General features: G+C 43.5%; 1 protein-coding gene across 2 annotated transcripts in view; it reads left to right on the plus strand.

Annotated features, from left to right (window-relative positions):
* Window positions 1-22692, plus strand: part of Mcc (MCC regulator of WNT signaling pathway) — a 231444-nt gene that overhangs the window by 124268 nt on the left and 84484 nt on the right. For both annotated transcript variants that reach the window (XM_052155938.1, XM_052155939.1), the window contains exons 2-3: window positions 1428-1541; window positions 15371-15513. In XM_052155938.1, coding sequence (XP_052011898.1) covers window positions 1428-1541; window positions 15371-15513 — 257 coding nt within the window. The remainder of the gene's footprint in view (window positions 1-1427; window positions 1542-15370; window positions 15514-22692) is intronic.

Consider the following 22692-nt stretch of genomic DNA (forward strand, 5'->3'; position numbering starts at 1 on the left):
GATTCTGATCGTAGCATTTGCCATGTCTCCCCTCTTAAAATCTCCTAAAGAACTTTCGTTCTGGCTTTTACTAACCTGATCGAGATGGCTGGGAGGTGTGGTCTGGGTGGATGCGGGCTTGCTCTCTGGAGCACAGCGTGACATCAGAAGTCTGACTGTGTTCCTCAGTAAGAGACTATTGGTTTAAAGCACATACTCAGGCAGTCGAGGCTCTCTGGAGAGGAAGGAGTAGGTAGCAAGAAAATCAACAGGCTCACTGGAAGAGCCGAATAATAAAACCAGCTCTCCCTTTCTTTTTCTTTTTTTTTTTTCTGTTTTTAAAAGGTCTATTTTTTATTACATTTTTCATACAATATATTTTGATCATATTCTTCCAACTCCCCCATTTCTCCTAACTCTTCACCTCCATAGCTATCTAACTTCATGTTTTCTTTTTTTAATTTGATATATTTTTATTCGATATATTTTTTATTTACATTTCAAATGATTTTCCCCTTTTCTAGCCCCCCCTCCCAGAAAGTCCCATAAGTCCTCTTCCCTCCCCCTGTTCTCCCACCCACCCCTTCACACTTCCCTGTTCTGGTTTTGCCTTATATTGCTACACTGAGTCTTTCCAGAACCAGGGGCCACTCCTCCATTCTTCTTGTACCTCATTTGATATGTGGATTATGTTTTGAGTATTCCAATTTTCTAGGCTAATAGCCACTTATTAGTGAGTGCATACCATGATTGATCTTTTGTGACTGGTTACCTCACTTAGTATGATGTTCTCCAGCTCCATCCATTTGTCTAAGAATTTCATGAATTCATTGTTTCTAATGGCTGAATAGTACTCCATTGTGTATATATACCACATTTTTTGCATCCATTCTTCCGTTGAGGGATACCTGAGTTCTTTCCAGCTTCTGGCTATTATAAATAGGGCTGCTATAGTCTATTGTACCTGTAGCTTTTTTTCTTCTGTTTTAATTAATTTGTGGGGTTTGGTTTTGTTTTTGACAGGATTCCCCTATGTAGTTCAGGCTGACCTCAAACTTGCAATCCTACTGCCTCAGCCTCCTGCTCAGGCTGCAGACCTTGTCCTTTGTGTTGAATCAGGCAGCCCCATTCCAGCTGTCGCTGTCAGCCAAGTAACACAGTAAAAGCACTTAGACTAGCTATACTCCCTACCCTGAATTTGTCATCTAATTCCAGTTCCACCCCTCAGATGAATGGCGTTTCCCATTATGTGTAGAGTGACCATCTAGTGACCGAATAACCAGTTAAGGTCTTGTGTAACACCTTAACTCATGTCTGCTGTTCCTGAGATCACTGCACTCCCATTCCTGGAAGTATTACCTTTTCGGTTACCTGGCTATGCTAAGCACAGGAAGAAAGGGAAGAAATGAACCTGTCTGACAGTGGGTCCCTTTCTTCTGCCCCCACAGCTCCACTTGGCAGCCCTGGCGTCACTCAAGGGAGACATAGCAGAGCTGAATAAACGTCTACAACAAACAGAGCGGGAACGAGACCTCCTGGAAAAGAAGTTGGCTAAGGCACAGGTAAGGGGCCTGGACGGGTGCTTTGTCTGACTGCTTTCCTTAAAAATAAATGTATGCATGCATGCATGCATGTGTGAGTGTGTGTGTGTGTGTGTATGTGTGTGTGTGTGTGTGTTTCAACACAACAAATGTGAACTTAATGAGAAAAGGTTCCAGGTGGGCTGCTAAAAATAAAACAAAGCAAAAACAGACTCAGCATAGACTAGATGGCTTGATCAGCAAACATGTATTTCCGACAGCTATGGATGATGGATATCATGGTGCCTGGTAGTTTGGTTCCCAATGAGGCTGTCTCCCCCACTGGTTCCCCACATGGTGGGGAGAATAAGGCTATCTTTTTTTTTCTTTATATAAAAGGGCATCAATACTATTCTTGAAGAATCCGCCCTCTTGAAGTCCTAAGTCCTACCTCCTACTCTTGTCACATGGAAGCCTTGTTGTACTGAGTGGTTGGACTTGGGATGGGATACAAATGCATTGCCTAGCATCTTTACACCCTGGCGTCTTCATACCCTGGAGTCTTCACACCCTGGAGTCTTCACACCCTGGCGTCTTCACACCCTGGCATCTTCTCACCCTGGTGTCTTCACACCCACTTCACACACACAAGTCAGGAAAAAGAATCTGCATGCTACTCCACATGGCCTTGGGTCCTAGTATAATCTCCACACTTTATTTTTGCTGAGGTTAACCTCTGTGATGATTTTTGTGCTAATATTTCTTGCTTTTTGCAGTTCATCACTCCAGCTTGTGCCCATAGACAGAAAGGATTTATTCTTTTTTTAATAAAAAAGAATCAGTTTATTATAATGAACACAAGTTAAATCATGATATAGCTAGTTTGAGTCTGTCACTGAAGCACTCGCCTTGTCTCACACTCCAATATCTCATTGAATTTCTGTATAGCTAAGATGGCCATTTTAAAACCGATGGTTTTACACTTCCAGTGTTAATATGTTTTTATTCACTTACCCACCTCATGAAAAATCTATGAAGGAGCAGAAACTAGAAAGAAATGGCTTTATAGCCTCTTTCACAATTTATGTGCTTTTTACCTGCTTTCTGTCCTTCCTTGCCACACCATAATAACTTCTCTGCTGTCTCTTTCCAAGTGTCATCTCTCTCTCTCTCTCTCTCTCTCTCTCTCTCTCTCTCTCTCTCTCTCTCTCTCTCTCACACACACACACACACACACCTGCTTACATATATTCTTGTATACATACATTCATGTATAGGCTACATTTTGCATTTCAGAGAAAACATGGATTTTTTTCATTCTGCATATAGGTGATCTTGATTAATATAGTTTTAAGTCCATCTATTTTCCTGAAAATTTCATGATTTCATTTTTACTTATGGCTGAATATTATTACAGTTTTGCCAGGTTTAATCTTGTTCTCTGAGGGAGTAGGCATTTCCTTTAAATACTTAAAATACAAAGGCGTATTCTCCATGCCTCTTGCTGTTTAATAATGTTCTTTAAGTGTGGCATTGCACCTGGTTAACCACAGCTGCATGCCGGTGACTGAAAACTCGTGGTAAAGTGCTTCCTACCCTGCCTTTCCTGCTAGCCAGAGGTGAGGTCAGAGTCACATCCTATCCCCTTGGAAAAGCTGTAAAATGTATCCTTTCGCCACCAAACACACAATGGCTGCTGGTATTTCTTAGATATTAGCAGCTGTTGACATGTAATGTCTAGATCAGTGGTTCTCTATCTTCCTGATGCTGTGAACACAGTTCCTCATGTTGTGATGACCCCCAACCATAAAAGTATTCTTGTTGCTACTTCATAACTATAATTTGGCTACTATGATGAATCTTAATGCAATATCTGTTTTCTGATTGCCTTGGGAAAGGGTCATTCGACTCTCCGCCATAGGGGTCATGATCCACAGGTTGACAAGCGCTGGCACAGCTAAACTAGCTATATCATGAGTTTATTTGAGTTCGTTACAATAAAGTGATTCTTTTTTATTAAAAAAGATTAAACTCTTTCTGTGCATTACTTCATTATGGGCCATGCCATTTTAGTTGAATCATCCCTAAGTTCCTGCTGGAGAAGCTTTTAATGGGAAATTTCCCACCTGCTGTTTGATCAAGCATGATACACTGCCAAGGGGAATCTAAACCAGCACCTAAACCCGGCCATGTATTTAACCTTTGTCAAGAAGGTGTGTTGATTGGCTGCGATGCTCTGAAAGTGCTCTCTTGTTTCTTAATATTATTAAAAAATTTGTGCATTTAAATATATTTGAATTTCAATCTGTTGTCATTATTTTTCACATGAAAGCTCCAGTGGTACTATTTTTAGCCAGGTGGAACCTCAGATTGCTTATGAGTCTTCTGGCATGTACTACACAGCAGCAACTCCAGACATTCTGCAACATTTCGTGCCCTCCAAGCAAGAAGCGACTGTTCTCTGAGCAGCCACAGTTTTTCCCATAAGGCAGTGTTTACTGCCTGGGCACTCAGGATGCTTGTTGCTGCTAGGTTGCTCGTTATGTTAGGTTTCTTTTGTAGATAGAATCAGAAAGCTATAAACTAGTGTGTGTGTGTGTGTGTGTGTGTGTGTGTGTGTGTGTGTGCGTGTGTGTGCATGCACTCAATTATTTATATAGAAAGTTGAAGATGAAATAGCCTGGGAGCACATGTAAATCCCTCTGACGCAAAAAATCAGACTGTGGCATTTGCTTGTTTAAGTTCTGTTTTATGTCTGTGTCTCCTTATACATTTAAAATCCCACTTGTTTCCGTTATGGAGATGTTATCATTAGAATGTTCCATAATCATCCACTTGCCTTATTCTTCATTATATATAAGCAGACTCAGAATGACAATCCCATTGTACCTAACATAGTTATTGAGAAGTTCTTCACACATTCCCTTTAAACCATTAAGACACTTGCAAGTAATATTCCCCAGAATTTTTATATCAGTGTCCTTCAATTTATAGTTAGTGCCCTTTGAACAGACTCATGGAAATACTTCTCCCAAAGTCCTTGAGTGCTGATAACAGTATGTCTGTATGTCTGGGCCTGTCCTTCTGGGAGTCTGTCAGCTGGACTTGAAACCTCTTACTCATCCCCCCCTGCTTGAAGGTGCTGGCGTCTTACTGTGTCAAGCATGCAGAGCTGCTGTAGGGTGTAACAAGGACACACCTTGCTCATCTTCCAGAGCCCTTCCACTAACTAGAGCACTGCTTCTCAACCTGTGGGTCGAGACCCCATTGGGGGGCCTGTATCAGATATCCTGTATATAAGATATTACATATTACATATGTACATATTACAACTTATAACAGTGGTAAAATTATGGTTACGAAGTAGCAATAAAATAATTGTATGGCTGGCGATCACCACGACCTGAGGAGCTGTATTAAAAGGTGACAGCATTAGGAAGGATGAGAATCACTGCTCTAGATACTCACAGGTTCTTTCTTACCTTTCTTCTTTCTCCTTCCTCCCTTTGAGCTAATTCCTTTTCCTTCTCCCTTTTAATAGTTTTTACTAGATTTAGTCGTCATCATTTTGCTTGATAATTTTGTATTTTCTGTATATCCTTTTGGTTATGTTTGGGCTTATTTCAGGGAAATGATACTTTTTGATTCTGGGTATTATTTTGCCTGCATGTGTGTATGTGCACCAGGTGCATGCCTAGTGCCTGAAGTGGCCAGCAGAGGGCGCTGGAGACCCTGAGACTATAGTTACAAATGGCTGTGCGATGCAACATGCTGCTAGAAATAGAATACTGATCTTCTGCAGAGTAGCCAGTGTGCTCTTAACAACTGAGCCATCTCTCCAGTCCTGATCTTGGGGAAGTCTTTAATAAATTATGTGACTTAGTATTACTTTTATTTCCTCACTTAGATTTTTCCATTGTTTGTACATTGCAGTCTATTCACCTGTCTTTAGTATTTCATTGTCTCATGTTTTTTGTATGTCTTTTTAAATATATTTTATCCATGTTGTTTTCTAGACCCCTTCTGTGCTTTCTGGCCTAGTAGTCATTCGTTAAGTGCCGTTTTTTATTCTCATTCTGTGCTGAGCTCTGTCTGCTCAGTTCAGCATTTTTCTGATTGGGGATTATGTTCACTTATGCCTATTTCTTAAACCTTTTCTTGATTTTAAAATAGACTGTTGTTTAAATTTTCTCTGTGTAGGAGAGATGTGTAGAAGACTTTTATAGTTAATGGGAAGACTCTTGGGCTGTCTCTTTTCTTATACAGGATTTGACTTCAATAATTTTCTAGGTTTTACTTTGATGTGATATGAAAGTACAGTTTTCTTGGACTTTATTTACTGACTTTCTTTTTTTTGTTGTTGGTTTTTTGTTTTGTTTTTGAGATAGGTTTTCTCTGTGTAGAAATGGCTGTCCTGGAACTCACTCTGTAGACCAGGCTGGCCTCGAACTCAGAAATCTGTCTGTCTCTGCCTCCCAAGTGCTGGGATTAAAGGTGTCTGCCACCACTGCCTGGCTGTTTACTGACTTTCAAAGACTTATTATTTAATTGTGTGTGTGTGTGTGTGTGTGTGTGTGTGTGTGTGTGTGTGGTGTATGGTGTGCATGTGTGTATGCACACACACAGGCCAGGAGAGGGTGTCAGATTCTCCTAAAGCTAGAATTATGGGCAGTTACAAGTTCCTAATTCAGGTGCTGTTTTTGTTTTGATTTTTGTTGTTTTGTTTTGTTTTAAACACTCTGAATTTCCTCTGAGACAAGGCAAGCTGACCTGAACAACCTGCTTTCCTAGGGGAGCCTCCGCTCTCAGGCTACCTCTCTTCCTCCTCCATCAGACTCCTGAACCGTACAGGAAAGCTTCCCTACACCCCATGCATCTTCCTTGCTGGATGAGCCCTTTAGGCCAAGTCAAGCTGCCCTGAACAGCCTGCCATTCCCGGGGGTTGGGGGGAACCTTCAATCTCCTGATGCCTCTCCTCCACCATTTTAAACCTTCTGAATTGTATAGACAGGAACATGTTGTCCTCTGAGAGGCTCCAAAAAGAAGCAGTCTCAGACAGATGGAGCTCAGGCATTCTTAAGGAAAATAGAAGGAAGAATTGAGGGTCTTGAAGAGGATAGGAAGTCCACAGGAGGACCAACAGAGTCACCTAACCTCTGGACCATTGGCGTTCTCAGAGTTTGAACCACCAACCAAAGGAAATACATGGGTGGGCTGTACCTAGGCCTCCCTGTACATATGTAGGAGACATGCAGCTCAACCTTTATGTAGGTTCTGAACAAATTGAATGGGAGCTATCCCAAAAGCTGTTGCCTGTCTTTGGAATATGATCTTCTAGCTGGGCTGCCTTGTCTGGCCTTAGTGGAAGAGGAAGCTCCTAGCCTCAGAGATAACCAGCCCCCCCCCCCCCACCTGCCCTGAGGAGGAGAGGAATGGGGAAGGGGGACGGATTGAGGAAGGGGTGACTGGCATGGGGGCAGTGAATAGCATGTAAAGTGAATAAGTTAAAAACACTCTGAATTACGACACTGAAAAAGGAACTAGGCATATATTTTTGCAGCACACTTTAAAGAACTTGAACTCAGTTTTCCTTTGAAAACAAGATACAAGCAGGTGCGAATGACCCAGCACCATTGGTATAGCTCAGTGGTGTCCATGTTGGCAGACTCAGAAGCAAGATTGATTCTAATGTGTGGAAAACGTATTAGACCAAAGTGGGCTCTTTTGCAAGAGCAGTCTACACATGTAACTGCTCAGCCATCTCTACACCCCCTCCTTGAATTCAGGAGCTGCAGATTATAAAGACAATTTAAGATCATAGCCTGTATGATAGCCCTTTCTGGACACTTTCTGACTCTGTGTTTCTGTTCTATTTATGTCTGCATCTTCCCTTTCCCTCCATCTTCTCTATCCTGATCTGTTCCGACGTGCTCAGAGGTTTTCCTTGCTCTAGACAGGAACCTTGGGAAGCAGTCTTTACAATTCTCAGGCACTAGCCTGCCATGGTTCATTGTAGCCCATGATGGACCCCTCCCTCTGCACACTCTGGCATCAGCCCCGCCCTCCTGGTTTTATCTGTTTTCTCCTATCAGCCTCCTGGTTTTCCACTTATTAGTATCAATCTCCACTTTGAGTCTGCCAACACAGACAGACACTGCTGACCTCTACTAGAGATGTTGGCTCATTCTTACCTAAATGTATCTTGTTTTCAAAGGGACACTAAGGCCAAGTTCTTTAAACTGTGCTGTGTAACTACATGTTCAGCCCCCCCCCCCCAATGAGGTAATTTACAGCATTTCAAACAAACAAACAAAAAATACCAGGTTTATTTTTAAAATTTCATCTTTCCTGGCTTGGGGCAGCGCAGACTTGAAATCCCAGCTCCTTGGGAGGGGGAGCTAGGAGAACTTACGATGCAGGGTCTGCTTGAGCAACAGGAAGAGCTCCAGGTCAGCCTGGACAACTCAGTGAGCCTCTCTCTTAAAATAAGATCCAAAAAAAGGTCTGTGTGGACCCTCAGAGTGGGGTGTCTAGCATTCACAGGGCCCCGGCTTCAGCCCTCACCCCTCAAGTGGCAAGAAGCTGTCAGTGGCACACTGAGATGGTGGGCCGGTTACCTGTCTCTAAGACAGGTGGTGCTTAGTAACCCAGGGTACATCTCGAAAGTGAGTCAATCCTCCTGCCTCAGTCTCAGGTCCTGCGCCATCATACCCGGCTTTACACGGCTCCTTCCCAAGCACATCTCATCGCTATTGTATTATTTTCATAGTTGGAAAGGAAAGAGTTAAAGAAAAAAATTTCAGCCAGAGAAAAAGAAAAATATTTTCAGTTTTGCTGCAGACACCGTTCTAGAAGGCTCTGGAAATTTTTAGGAAGACAGCTCTCCTGTCTTCCGATTCCAGGTGTGTTGAATCTGGTGGAAGGATAAGAAAGACTGGACTTACACTGAGTCCTTGACATTTGACAGACAGCCAGGCAGATGACCCTGCGCCTACCCAAGGTCACATGAGCTGCTGAGCAAGGCCAATAGTACTCTTCCACACTACAGGATTCTCACTGCGGGCTTCTCTGCAAGACAGTTTGGGGGTCTGTTACTGTTTGGCTCTGAGTTTTGTTTCTCCGTTTTTTTTTTTTAACTTAGATGATTGATTGTAGAAGAACAAACATGAATATCAGCATTACACTGTTTCCAGTACCCAGCTTTGATAAACTGGCATTTGCTAAATGCCACTTCAGATTAAGTTCTTTTAAAGAGAAAGTGCTAGATCTGTAGCACTGTAGATTTGAAAAAACAGTAAACCGGTATTTCAAAACAGGTTTTCAATTTGCACTTGTCGAAAGTCAAAGTCACTGCTGGCAGTTAAGATTAGTGAGACGCCACCCCACCCCAACCCCCACCCCACCCTACACCCGCCCCCTCCCTACCCTACCCCCCCCCCCCCCCGCCACCCCCAAGCGCCATTTTTCTTTCCTCCCCCTGTAGCCTTCTCAGTATTGGACCTTAAAGCATGACCATTATGATAGTCATTAGGATTTGTGTGTGCAAAGACAGCACTGTGTTTTCAGGGGATAGTAAAATATAATAGAAAACTTGGCTCAGATCCTTGGGGGCATATTTGTGTTTAAGCAGTCTCACATAATAGCTTGTGATGGCCGTTTTTACCCCTGATGATACTGATCACGCCTGAAAGCCTCCAACTTCTATTTGCATTCATACAGCAGTCTTAAAAGTCACCTTGTGCACACTTCACGAGAGAGAGCTGCCTTTCAAAGTCCAAAAAGAAAAAAAGCCCAAAAGAACAAAACCAAGGAAAAAACAAACAAACAAAAACCCCTAAGATCTAGGAAAGAGAATGTGAGAAAATGTCAGCCTGGCTATTCTGACTCCCTTACAGAGATGGGTTTATTCTAGAAAGGATAAATACAATGAGTTGGCTGTACTGTGCTCTCTTGTGTGCCCCAGTAAATGATGCCTGCTTGAAACCTTCTCAGCTTCTGCGAGAGCAAATGCAGGTGAAGTTCCTTCTGTGGCTGGAGAAAGGTTTACCATGTCCGAATACCACAGTGTCATGATTAAACAAAATTGTAAACAGTAAATGGTGGTTACCTTCACTGGAGATTCCCTGGAAGAAATCAGCATCCATTCAATAATTACTGATAACACTGGGATTGGTTGAATGATGGTAGGTTTCCTATGTTAGGAAATTGATCCTAGATGGAATTTTACAAATATCCCTAGGTTGGACGCGAGGAGCTGAGTAGGGAACCCATAAGATAGGAAAGACGGGATTCGTTCTCTGCTGCTCTGCTATGCAACACTTGCTGCAAGCACAGTAAAGGGAGACATCCCTAACTTCGCCAACTGAGCGGGTGCACAGACCTGCACTTACATCCACATTCAAAGCAGCAGTGCTGCTACGAGACGAGACGCTTCCTGTTTTGAAGTTCTCTATCTCCCCAAAGCAAGCCCCCTGAGTCTTCACACCCTGGCCTTTAAGAAAGAAAACATTGTACTTTCAATAAAATGGAACAGAGACAGTATTTTCTTTCACGTGCATTTTTCCCCCTGAGATGAAGATGCACCTTGCAGGCATTTTCTTTGTCAGCGTCTCTATCCTTTCTTCTTTGTGAATAGTGTCCTGTGGTGACATGGTGACTGTGGTGACATGGTGACCGTGGTGACCGTGGTGACCACTCCAGCTCTGTGCTCCTCCATGGCATGAGTTTCTCTCCTTTTTCTGAGCTTGTCTTCCTCGAAGGAGGACTGAGTCAGAGCTTAGAATCAGAATTGGCTTACCCTGAGTACCATTAGTTGTGACCAGCCCAGTGTGACCCTGAGAAAGTATCATCCCATTCTGCCATATTTTAAACAGAAGAGGGCCGACCCCCTTTCCAGGATGGCTGAGGGTCAGCTTATTAATGGCGGTGTTGCATTTTTCTAGAAGCCAGTTCATAATGCTCTTAGGTGTGACAGCTGAGACAAATGTGATGATTAAAGATCAGCGGCCTCAGTGGGGACAGCAAAGCGCATTAACAAACTCGTAAAGCTCCTCAGGGTCACCACACTGCACAGGCTTTTCCTACGGGCCTCGTATGTCCAGGCAGGGCTGGCTCAAGGCTTTATTTGAGATTGTATCACCAGCAGAGATGTGTCTTAAAGGTTTTATTCTCAGCAGTTGAAGTGATGCTGTTGCTTGTTTTTTGTTTAATTTTTATCACATTTTTGTTTACATATATATGTGTGTGTTTGTGCACACACATGCCACAGTGCACCTGTGAAGGCCAGAGGACAACTTACAGGGTTTGGTTCACTCCTTCCATCATGCAACTCCCAGACATTGTCCTCAGATCCTCCAACTTAGCCACAAGTTCCCTCACCTTTTGTGCCTTCTCACTGGCCCCATTGTTTGTTTTTATTAGACAGTATTGTACATAGGCAACCACAGCAATTTAGATGGCTAGATGCAGGTATTTATACGGATTTTTATTCCTCCCTCAACATGACAAGGTTCAAGTTTGAAATGGAGCTCAGGAGATACATCACATAGCAGATAAGAATCCAGGAAAAACAAAGCACTCTGATATTTAATCACAAGCTGAAAGTCTGCAGCTATGGGGAAAATCTAGATTCCCAGTGACACTGACCTCTAGAAACGTTGAGGCAAGCCGCTGCAGCCACAGGGACTCTGGCTTCAGCTTTCTGGTAGCATCAGTCAGAAATTGAATTTAGGATGGATAGAGAGAGAGGCCAGAATGCGATTACTGCAATAGCGCGCGGAAAAGCAGAGGCACATTGTTCCAAGCTATTTCTTGCCTTTTTCATTGGAAATGTAGCAGACATTTGTGTATGGAAAAGCAAATAAGATAATAATAACCAGCTGGTAAGGGTCCCATGAGAAACTCTTGTTATTCCTTCCTGGTACCTGATAAGTCGTCATTGAATGATTGACAGGTAGCCGGAACTACTAACAGAAGCCAGCATTGCCCAGTTACACACTGTGAGAACCTGGGTGCTTCTGTCCTCTTTAGGGATGAAGGTGAAGATGTCTACATCTTCTAGCTCCTGTCTGGTACTATTGGGCATAAAATTTCCTGGTGTTTATTGTGGCCCCTAAGAAGCTGGGAGAGGACGAAGGAGTGAGGTTATGGATTCAGTTCCCAGGTGACTCAAGCAGAATTAGAAAAAGTTTTGTTGGTTTGTTGCTTTGTTCTTGTCTTTGTGTTGTTTGTTTGATTGATTGTGTCTGCCCATTACCTAGGTTACAATAAATAAAACGGTCACTTCATGTTGAGTCTGTTTTCCCATGTACAAAATGGTTTGATCAGTCTGGGTATGTTATGCAATAATAGTAAGCAATTCTAGATATCAAATGTCTTACTAGGAGCTCATGGAGGGATGTGGGGGTGTGGAGTGTGCACGTAGACACCCCAGTTCATCCAACCGCCATCATCTAGAAGGTTACTGCTCACTATGACTAGGAGAAGGACATGTGGCAAATCCTACCAGAGTTCTCAATAACAAAATGGCGTGCAATTGCTCATGTCATTGGTCAGAACAGATTTCCAGGGCCTGTATTAGCTTCGAGGGGCGAAGAAACGTGCAGGTACACTCCTGCAAAAGAGGCAGCAATACCACATGCTGTGAAGGCCCTGCGGCAGCCCCCACCCCCCCCACACACTCCCACCTCCCCACCCCCCTCCCCCTTCGTGGCTAATGTTTATCTTCCAGGTGGAGCCCCACTAACTGTGGGAGAGACAGAAACACCATTTGCAAAAGGATTGTGTGGATGGATTCATGAAAACCTAGCAGATCTTTTAGGTCTTTCATCATCATTAACATTGTAAATGAGTAACTGGGAACTTATAAAGTCCATCTGAAATGTTTTTAAAACAAATGTAAATAATCGTACAATGTACCGAAGCTTATAGGACATAGCAAAACCAATATTAAACAGGATGCTTATGACAATTTATGCCTATATTTTTAAAAAGAGAATTCTCAAAAAAGGGCAAAAACAAACAACAACAACAAACCGAAACCACTAATGTATATCAAGATGCTCAAAAAAACAGAACAAACTGAACCCAAAATTAGTAGAAGGAAAGAAAGCAAGGTCAAAGCAGAAATAAACAGCCTAAGAATCAAGGACCTCAAAACAAAGTGCTGATTCTTAACAGCTAAAATGGACCCTCGGCTGGACTAAGTTTAAAAAGATAAACAAAATTGGAGATAAATAAACTGAGACTGCACCTCTGAGTTGTCACTTGTGATCATTCACTACAGATTCTCATGAACAAGTAAGTGCTTTAACAGCCTAGGAGACTCTGCTGATTCCTGGATGTAAGTACTGCCCAGAGATAGAACCGACATCACCCACATATTCTCCCCGCTGACTTAAGTCCATGCTTCTCATTCTCCAAAATCCCAGGATCCTGTTAGTCCATTTGATGATCGTGACCACAGCTCTATTCAAAGGGCTTGTCACAGTTCCTTCCCCTGTCACACTAGGTAGTCTCTTAGACATTTGGGGCCATCTAGAGATGTCTGATATTTGTTAAAGGAAACACTAAATCAGAGAGGCTTCCTAGTATTTTTAAAAAAGCATACTTGTGGGGAAATGTAGGGATGTGAGCCAAACATCTTTGCCCTCTGCTAAGAGAGTTGTTTCCCCCTGACTTCCCTCCTGTTGGCTGCAAGCGCTGTGCCTGACTGAGTTCAGGCTTCCTGTAGTCTCCTGTTCCTGCGCACCCCTCCAGGCAGATGTTTCAGCTGGAAGCCAGGGCAAAGGTGGCTCAGTACCACATGCCGCCCTCCCCCTCTCCATCTGGTATCTCCGAAACCCAGCCGGCCCCACATGTAGTGTAGACCCGGAGCTGTCCCCGCAAAGATGCCTGTGTTGTCTCATCCTGGCTTTCAAGTCTTAAGTACTGAGCCTCTTCCTTCATGGTAGGGTTCTGCCGTTTCTTGACAGGCTAGGTGGTGGCACTGGCCTGTTGGTCCATAGAGACTGAAGACAAGAATGAGGGAGGGATGATGGAAGCTCATGAAGTTTGTATGGGAAACATCACACAGAAAATGATCTAGAGAACTGGGTATTTATTGAAAGCCAGCATGGCTGTGGCAGAGTCTAAAGCAGAGACTGGCTTTGTCCTGCTAGCCTTTCCAGTTTGATTGCATAAGAGCATGTGTTCTATAGGTGTGTGAATAGAACACACACTATTTGGGAGGGGGGGGGGGGATAAAGACCAGCAGCGAGAGCTCATAGATCCCCTCTCAGGAATGGAGGGGAACAGTATTCTACCGTAAGTTGTTTCAGAGAACGACAGGCTCTGTTTCTTTAGTAACCCAAGTGAGTTCTGACATACTGACACTTTGTGGACTTCTCTTCTTATGAAGGTTAGTGGATCATGGTGGGATAATCCTGAAATGCATGAAACAGGATTCCTCTTTTAGGAGAGCCTCCACATAGGTGTGGTTTTCTTTGGTGCTAAGGATTAAACCCAGGACCTCTCCTTTACTAAACAGAAGTTGCGCTACTGAGCAGTGTCCCCAGCCCATTAAAGGCGACCTTTGTTCTGTGTTCATCCTCACCTCTCTGAAGCCACTGACTCTCCGCTTGGCTTTGAGTGGCGGTTCTTTGGTGTTGAGGTTCTCACTGACCACAGTAGTTCATAGTAGTGTTCTTCGTAAAACAGCTATCCTATGAGGCGTTACGACAGAGCAGGTTTTACCTTGCTTGCCCTAATCTTGTTTCTAGAGCTCAGAAGGTCCCCAGGTCCCTGCCCTGGGTGATATCATTGGAAACATAGAAGATAAAGGGACCTTTATCTGCCTTACCCTTTTCCTGCCACTGGGCCTGGAAATGCACACCTGCAGAGCTGGCTGGAGATCGCATATGGCTCTCAGCATTTGGAAAACCTTGTTGAAAGTGAAATTAAAATTTCCCTGCTGGACAGGAAATTAATAACCGCTGAGTATCGCAGACAAGGCCAGAGCTAGACCACTTGTTCCATCACCTAGGATGCTTTATTGTTATGTAAATGAGATCAGCTGCTACTTGCCAAAGGGCAATTGAGGAGGGTAGAAAGATATAATGGTGGATGGATTCCTTATGGTTTAAATTCCCTCTGTAAAAATGTTTTCATAGCATGCAGTGATTCTTACCCCACCAATGCATAGGCACGGGGAAGCTCCGGGCCCTTTCTTTTTTTGTTATTATTTCTATAAAGACGCCTTCATGGCTCTAACATGTTGCCATTTTCTCATTTCATAACACTTCTAGATCACCCACAGTGAGCTGGGCCATATGTCACCAGGGCGGGGGAGATGGTTGGGGCTAAATAATGGAATATCTAGTGTCTGCCTTCTGGGAGATTACAGTATGTCAGAAGAGGATATTGAATGGCATATACTGGTCCCCCTCCCCCACCAGAACACCCATTATACTGCTCAGTGTTTTGGTAACTGAAACATACTGTCAAAAATGAAGCAAATCAGTGGAAGAAAGTAAGGCCTCAAAGTAAAGCAAATCAGCTCTGTGCAAACTTATGTGCATTACTTGGGGGCATTTACTCTGCAATCTGATGAACTCTTGCCTGTTTCTTGGTCAGGAGCAAAGAGTGACTCTGCAGACGGTAAAAGAGAAGGAAGGAATGTTAGGCAGAGAAAGCACAGCATCTCCTCCCAAGGCAGTGTAAATTTTGATTGGGGCTACAAGGGTTAGTTTGGGGTTGGAACAGGTACTTGTTTTAGTTTGGACATAGCAGTTTTTGAGAGTGATAGTTTGAAGCCATAAAATGCAGAAGCATTCTCCAAAAGGCATGCCAACGCATCCACCTGTTCATCTTCTGCTCTGTGTTCTTGGTCCTAGTGTGAACAGTCACACCTCATGAGAGAGCATGAAGACGTCCAGGAACGCACAACCCTCCGCTATGAGGAGCGCATCACAGAACTCCACAGCATCATTGCAGAACTCAACAAGAAGATAGACCGCCTGCAAGGTACCACCATCAGGTATGGCTGTTCTGTCTAACCTGTGCTGTTTCCTGGCTGTGCTAGAGTTGAAGCAGCCCCTGTGAGTCACTGTGTGAGCCGTCTGCCTTGATCTCTATTGTCTCCCTCTGCTTCTGATCCTCAGTAACCATCCATCCTAGAGGGTAGACAGGGGAGGGTTTTTACTAAGGGTTTAGAATCAGCTGTCAAGGAAAGTACTTTATTAACAAGTTCTAGGCGAACGCCCCACAGCCTTAGAGGCAGACAACAGTCTGATGCCATTCCTACCTCCTTTGTTCACAAAATTTTCTCCAGACTTTGTGCCTCCCTTAGAGATTCTGAGCCTCGTGGATGTGGCTTACTGCTAAGCATTATATAGGCTTCTAGATAATCTGTTAATATTTTGAGCTTATCCCAAGAAGTTGATCGATGGAGACACTTATCCTCTTACTAGATCCCTAAGGCAAGGCTTGATGTATCAGTTGACTGGTAGGAAAGACTTGACCCGTCCATTCACTGGTAAGAACGCCAGGCTTAAAAGGAATGCTGATTGAGAAGACTTAGATCAACGGAGAGAGGGGAGGTAGAGTTGGAACCCAGAGACTCCAGTTGTGCTTAGTTATCATTCTTTGAAGATGCCTGTCATGGAATTCACCTCCCTGGCTTCTCGGTCTATTTGGATTCTGAGTCTGCAGCACACGGTGCTCAGTTCTCTGCCTGTGCCCTGTGGCCCAAGAGGACTTGCTCAGGAGCTCACTCTGGTGGACAGGGAGCATCCCAGGGCAGACAAGCAGTGCCTTCCTTCCTGGAAAGAGGGTGCTCTGTTCATGATGCATTTGCATATGCCATAATTAAAAGACTCTCGGAGGCAGCTGCTTGGAGTCCTCCCTGGAGAAGCTCTGGCTCCCAAGAGAGTTTGGATTTTGTTCCAACCCTGAGAGTCGCAGTAATGATGGGGATTCTTGGTGAGAGTGCTGACGGGCATCTGTTTTCTGGGCAAAATCATGGAAAATTTTACACTGACTTGGAGCCGCACAATAAATTTTGTGTTCCAATTTAGAACTTGAAGGTTTTAAAATTGTATCCTGGTCTACAGAGTGATTGTGGGTTAGAAATACATGAGCAATGACAAGATTTTACCCCGAAGAGATGATTATAGTAGATTTCAGAAAAAGCCTAACAGAGAATGTTTGGCAAATTGGTAATTCCCATTAAAAACGAGTTCCATGTTTAAAAACTCAAGAAGGTGACAGCGAATGGGTGTGGTCGGCTGTGTAATAAGTGCAGCACCTATCAAGGATACAAATTATACATCTCGAGATGTTTAAGTTAGACATCGTGGCCAGACTGCTTCACTTGGAAACTCTGAGCTGCTTGACCATAAGGATGTGCCAATCAATACCTCTGATTTAAAGGAAGATCACATCTGTGTAGATGTCACCTTACATTCTACCTGTTTCCTTATGAAAGTAAGTTAGCTCTTCCTTGAGGGGATCCCCTGCCTGGTCATAAGATGTGTTCTGTGGACCAGTGAGACTGGGTTCTTCCTGGCTTCTAAACTCCAGAGGCTAAGGCAGGGCCCCAGCCTCCAGCACTCAGGGAAATATATTTGTCCTCTACTCCTGATATGCTGTGGCAACCACAGGAATGACATATGGAGGGTGAATTCTTAACTGCCTTGACATGTTCCAGGTATAGAGGGATGGTTGACACATTAGTAGGTGCCTCTAAAGTGAATCCTATACTTCTTTTCTTTCTTTTTTTTAAAGATTTATTTATTTTATGTATGTGTGTGTGTGTGTGTGTGTGTGTGTGTGCTCTCTATCTGCATGTATGTTTGCATGCCAGAAGAAGGCATTAGCTCCCAGTATAGATGATGGCGAGCCACCATGTGGTTGCCGGGAATTGAACTCAGGACCTCTGGAAGAGCAGCCAGTGCACTTAAGTACTGTAACATCATCTCTCCAGCCTTATCCTATACTTTCCAATACCCCTGGATAAGGTAAAACCTGCACTTGTTTGGAGTATTCTTTTCGTGGTATCCAAGGATAAAAGAGGGAGAGGAGACGTGGCGGGACAACTGTCCATGTCTTCATCTCCATACAACTTTGAATTCTTACTTTAGTTATGCACCCCAAATCCTACACCAAAAATGTTTTGCTTTTCGTCCTTGACAAGTCTATAGGGAACACACATCTACTGGAGAATGTGATAACAGTTGCACAGTTAACCACACGGCCCATTATAGTATCTGTGCTCTTAGAACCAAAGAATAATCTCAGTCAGTGTTGGTGCCTCACAAAGGAACATGGGAGCCAAGCAGAAGTAGCTCAGTGAGCCACTTGTTTTTAAAAAGGTGTGTCAGGACCTGAATGGCGTGGGCAGGCACATGGGAACACCAGTACACTTGATTCTGATTCCAACGCAGGCAGCGACTGTCTTTTCCCCAGCATCTGGGGTCTGACCTCAGACTCCTTCAACGTTGGTTAGTTTTACAAGTTTCAAGGCAAAGGAAATGAAGGAAGGGACAAAGGGGTAGTTAAATCAAAGTTTTATTGGGTGGGGGTTTTAAAGCATTTATATAAAGGTCTATAAGTAAAAAGATAAAAAGATTTGCATAAAAGTCTTAACGAGGTGAGAGAAATAAAAATAATTAAATTCCTTGTCCTAATTGGGTTCTATACTGCTTGATAGAAAAGACTAGCATTTGATGTTTCTTAGAATACCACTGAACTACAATGAAAAACAAAGTACTTATTGTATTGGCTGGAGTGACAGGTGAGGAAGACGTAGGGCTGCTACTACGCCGTAGGGTTAGGACTGTAATTGAAACCTGGCACTTGCTAGTTACTGGCTAGGAATTGTAAACAGTTAAAGTTAATAGATTAGAGCAAGCCAATACAGGGGCAGGCCTTTTAAGAATAAAGATTTTGAAATAGTTTTCTAGGGAAACACTAATTCTGGGCTTGAGAGATGGTTTGGTGCTTAGCTTGCTGCTCTTGCAGTGCACATGAAATTAATTCTTAGAACCTATATAGTGGTCACAACACCTTAGTTCCAGTTTGGGGATCTGATACCTCCTTATGACCTCCATGGGTGCCAGGAACACACCATATGTTGTGTATATATACATGAAAGGGAAATACTCGTATGCATAAAATAAGTAAATCTTGAAAAAAGTTAAGAATGAAAAAAAAAAAACTAATTTTAACTAAAGTGAGGCCAAACCAAAAGAAACAGGAAGTTTCAGCAATGCCAGCTCCAGCCTCATGACTGATTGTAGAAACAGTGGCTAAAAGTATACATAGTTTTCTGCTCTCGTATATATGCATTTTATATCTCCTCTTGATTTTCTGCTATTTGTAGGTAGTGAAACTTGTCACTTAGTGGCTAGGATTCACAGTGCCTGCTCAGGTTTGCCATTGGCCAGAGCAGGTCCCCTGGCAGTGGATATGGTAGCTGATATCAAATGGTTCTCCTATTTTGAGGAGCAGCTGAACTCATTCCATTGGCCAGAGGGTCAGTTACAGAAGGCTGATGCTATTGCTGTTACAGTTGAGAAATTTAACTGATCCAGGGCTCACTTGTAGACTATAATGACTGTATTCTGGCCCAAGTACCATTCTCTGTTCTTTCAAAGGGATTCTGGGCCCTGGGCTTCTTCCCTGACCCCTTTCCCAGGTGCAAGCTGGATTTTTTTTCGGCCTGGTGATGAAGTTTGCCCGCATGGATCTGGGAGGAAGTAGAGAGACTAACCATCCCTACTAGGCCGTGATAGTGGCAGCAGACGTGAAGATGCAAGGGTCTGCCTTGATTGGCCAGACACAAAGTTCTGGACAGATATACAGCAAAAGCAACAGGGAGACCAGAGCTGGGGTAGCAAGGCTGACAGCTCCCGGTGGCTGCCACCTACCCACCTCTGTCTTCTCTCCATCCTTCTACCCCTTTGCAAGCACAGACCTGCCTAGACGCAATAAAGACTGCTTGAATCTTCTAGTACAGTTTGTTTTCCTAACTGATCCCTGCTGACAGCGTCCTAAATCCCATCTCCTAGAGGCAAACACTGAACATTTTGTGTATATGTCCTTCGGAATTTTTTCCCCGTTGACTCTTTTAAACAAAATGGGTCATGCAGCACACCACACACATGTTTTTTCACTTCTCTGTGTATTGTGACTGCCTTTTAAAAGATGTTTAGTTTGACTTGGGGAGATTATATAATGGGATAGAAAGTATGAGAAGAATATGACTGTAGAGCTCTTTGGATCCCAGAAGAAAAAAAGAATGATGTCTAAGCAAACTGAACATGAGATCATTTCTTTCCCATAAGCAACTCTTGTAGCACCAGCCTCTCCTGCTAACCTGCTCCACTCAGCTCTGCTCTCTCCTTTCTTGGAAAGCTCAGAACTCATTGCTGTCTGGCTTCTTGCCCCAGCAGCTTTCCCCAGAACCCCTAATGGAGTGAAAGCTGCCTTCCTTCATCTGCTCCTCACCAGGGTGCGATGCAGCGATGGGCTTTGCAGAGGTGATTGGGGTCAGATGAAGTCCCAAAGGTAGGGCTGTCATGGTGGGATCCCATCTTCATAAGGAGAGACACCAGAGAGCTGGCCTCTTCCCCGCCCTGGGATGACAGAATGAGAAGGCCGGCCATCTGCAAGCCAGACAGGGACCCCCTCCAGAAAATGACCATGCTGCCAATGCTTTTGGGCTTTCCAGCCTTCAGAAACTCGAGAGGCCACATTTCTGTTGTTTAAGCCACCCAGGCTGCAGTATTCTGTTTTAGCAGCCTGAGCAACACATGATGCTAGTGATTTCCCTGTCTTTCTCCCTGGGCTCCTCCCCTCCCCTGCCTTCTCCTACTCCGTTTCCTCTCTTTCTCTTGCAATGCTAGACATAGACCCCAGATCCCCACACATGCTCTGCACATGGTCTCCCAGGCCAGCCCACCAACTTTTATTTTTATGTTTTTGAGATAGCATCTAGCTATATAACTATATATAACTATATATAACTACATATAACCATATATAACTATATAAAAACTATATATATAACTATAGCCATATATATATATATATTTCTCCTTGTTTGCTTTCTTTTGCTGTGAAAAGCACCAAAAGTAACACTTGGGGGAGATTTTTTTTTTCATCTTACAATCCTTCTATCAAGGGAACCCCAGGAAGGAATTTGAGGCAAGAACTTGAAGCAGATACCACAGAGGTATGCTACTTACAGGTTTGTTCATCTATTCCAGACCAACCAACTCTGACTATAATACCTGACTTTCAACTTGTGATTCTCTTGTCTTGGCCTCTTCCCGTGTGTCTAACCATGCTTTGCCCCGATGACTTTTTAACTGAAAAAAAAAAATATAAATGTCCTTCCTTGTTTTGGGTCCCTTTCTATAGCACTGAGCCTAATCTCTCTTGCTATTTCTCCTGGAGGCCTCTTTGACCATTGAGAACCCTGCCCATCCTAGGCCTTCCCCTCCCTGCTGACTTCCATCCTCTGTGTTGGGTCACGTGAAGGGTCTTTCCAGTACCTTCCATCCTGGATAGCACCCAACCACCCCCACTACTAACACCTGTTCCCTTGATCTTTGCCTCTGCAGGAGCCCTCCTCCCCAGGGAGCAAGGTGATCTCGGATATATTTGTCTCCTGCAGTGTCATCTACCAGCGAGACTTTCCGGGTGCTTCAGGACCCCAGCTAGTCTTCCTGATTTTTCAGCCCACAAGGCAACCATGTGCTGTGTCTCAAAGAGTGACCAAGACCTCTTTAACTCCCTAACAAAATGTGTTGTTCTGTTTAACTGAGAGCCTAAAAAGTGAACTAAAATCCAGAAAGATCATGATTCTCTTCCCCCATCCTCTTGGGCGTTCAGGTGGAGCCCTGCTGAGTACAGTAAGTCCTTGTCTGTGGCTCGTATGTCAGACCTTAGATAAGACGGAACGTTACTCCGTGGAAGCGTACTTCCTGTGTTAAGTTGCTCGCCTGAAGGTTCAGAGATGAGCTCTGTCTTCCTCAGGAGGGAGAAGTTCAGAAAGCCACACTTTACCCCAATTTACCACCTATTTTCTTTAATGGAATCTTTAATAGAATTGAAAGGAATATATTTCTTTCATATTATCAGCCATTTCAGGGAAGGCCTGCATTTCATTGTAAGAAAGATAGAATGTGGATCAATTTAAAAAAAAAAAAAAAAAACCTGAAAAACCTATTGGCTCAGGTGGGATGGGTTTGATTATAACTGACTGACAGCCTTGAAAGCCAATGAGCAACCACCCAGGCCGTCTTCTGATTTGTGTCAACCTCATGGCAAGAATGGATGTGCACGAAGCTAACTTATAACATCATATTTCTCGGCACTCTCGGCTGCACAGAAAGGTCAGCTCCAAGTCTGGAGCACATGGGTACTATACTTTTGTCAACGTTTCCCTTTTATGACTAAATAATTTTACTGTGAATCTAGTCCATAGGTCACAAGATGAAATTATTATTTCATTGGTTCTAAACTAAGGAATTAGGTTGCACTGCAAAGCAGTTGCATAATGTACCATGCACACCACATTAGCTATGTTTTAGATGTTTTATTCTTAAAATATGGATTCTGGCTCTTCTGGCTTTTAGGAGTCATCCATGTGAAGACTCTGCCACTGGGGATCATCATGTGGCTGTGTGTGTGTACATGTTCTAGAACCTACCACCCTAGGATACTTTGTTATATTTTCTGATAGAACTAGAAGCAAATGTTAATAATAGCAAGTCTAAACAAAGCCCCTTGAAGCGCTTCTATGCTACTTCTTAGTGCACAGAGCTGTAGGCATTTAGAATCCTATGAGGTGATCCTTTACATCCCAAGGAGAGACACTTGAGACTTGGTAATTTCATTTTAACAACTATCATTCATATTTTCTTTTTCCTTTTTTCTAAGACAGGGTTTCTCTTTGTAGCCCTGGCTGTCCTGGAACTCACTCTGTAGATCAGGCTGCCCTGGAACTCAAAATCCACCTGCCTCTTGCCTCCCAAGTGCTAGGATTAAAGGCATGTGCCACCACTGGCCAGCTATTCATATTTTCTTATTATTGGCATTAACAATGGATTTGGGGGCAAGGAGACAGCCCTACCTCAAAGAAATAATCTGGTACAAGACTAAGACCTACTGTATAGGGAACCGACAGGTGGCTTGGTAAAAGCACTTG

The sequence above is a fragment of the Apodemus sylvaticus genome, chromosome 13 (assembly GCF_947179515.1).
Source record: "Apodemus sylvaticus chromosome 13, mApoSyl1.1, whole genome shotgun sequence".
NCBI classification, from domain to species: Eukaryota; Metazoa; Chordata; class Mammalia; order Rodentia; family Muridae; genus Apodemus; species Apodemus sylvaticus.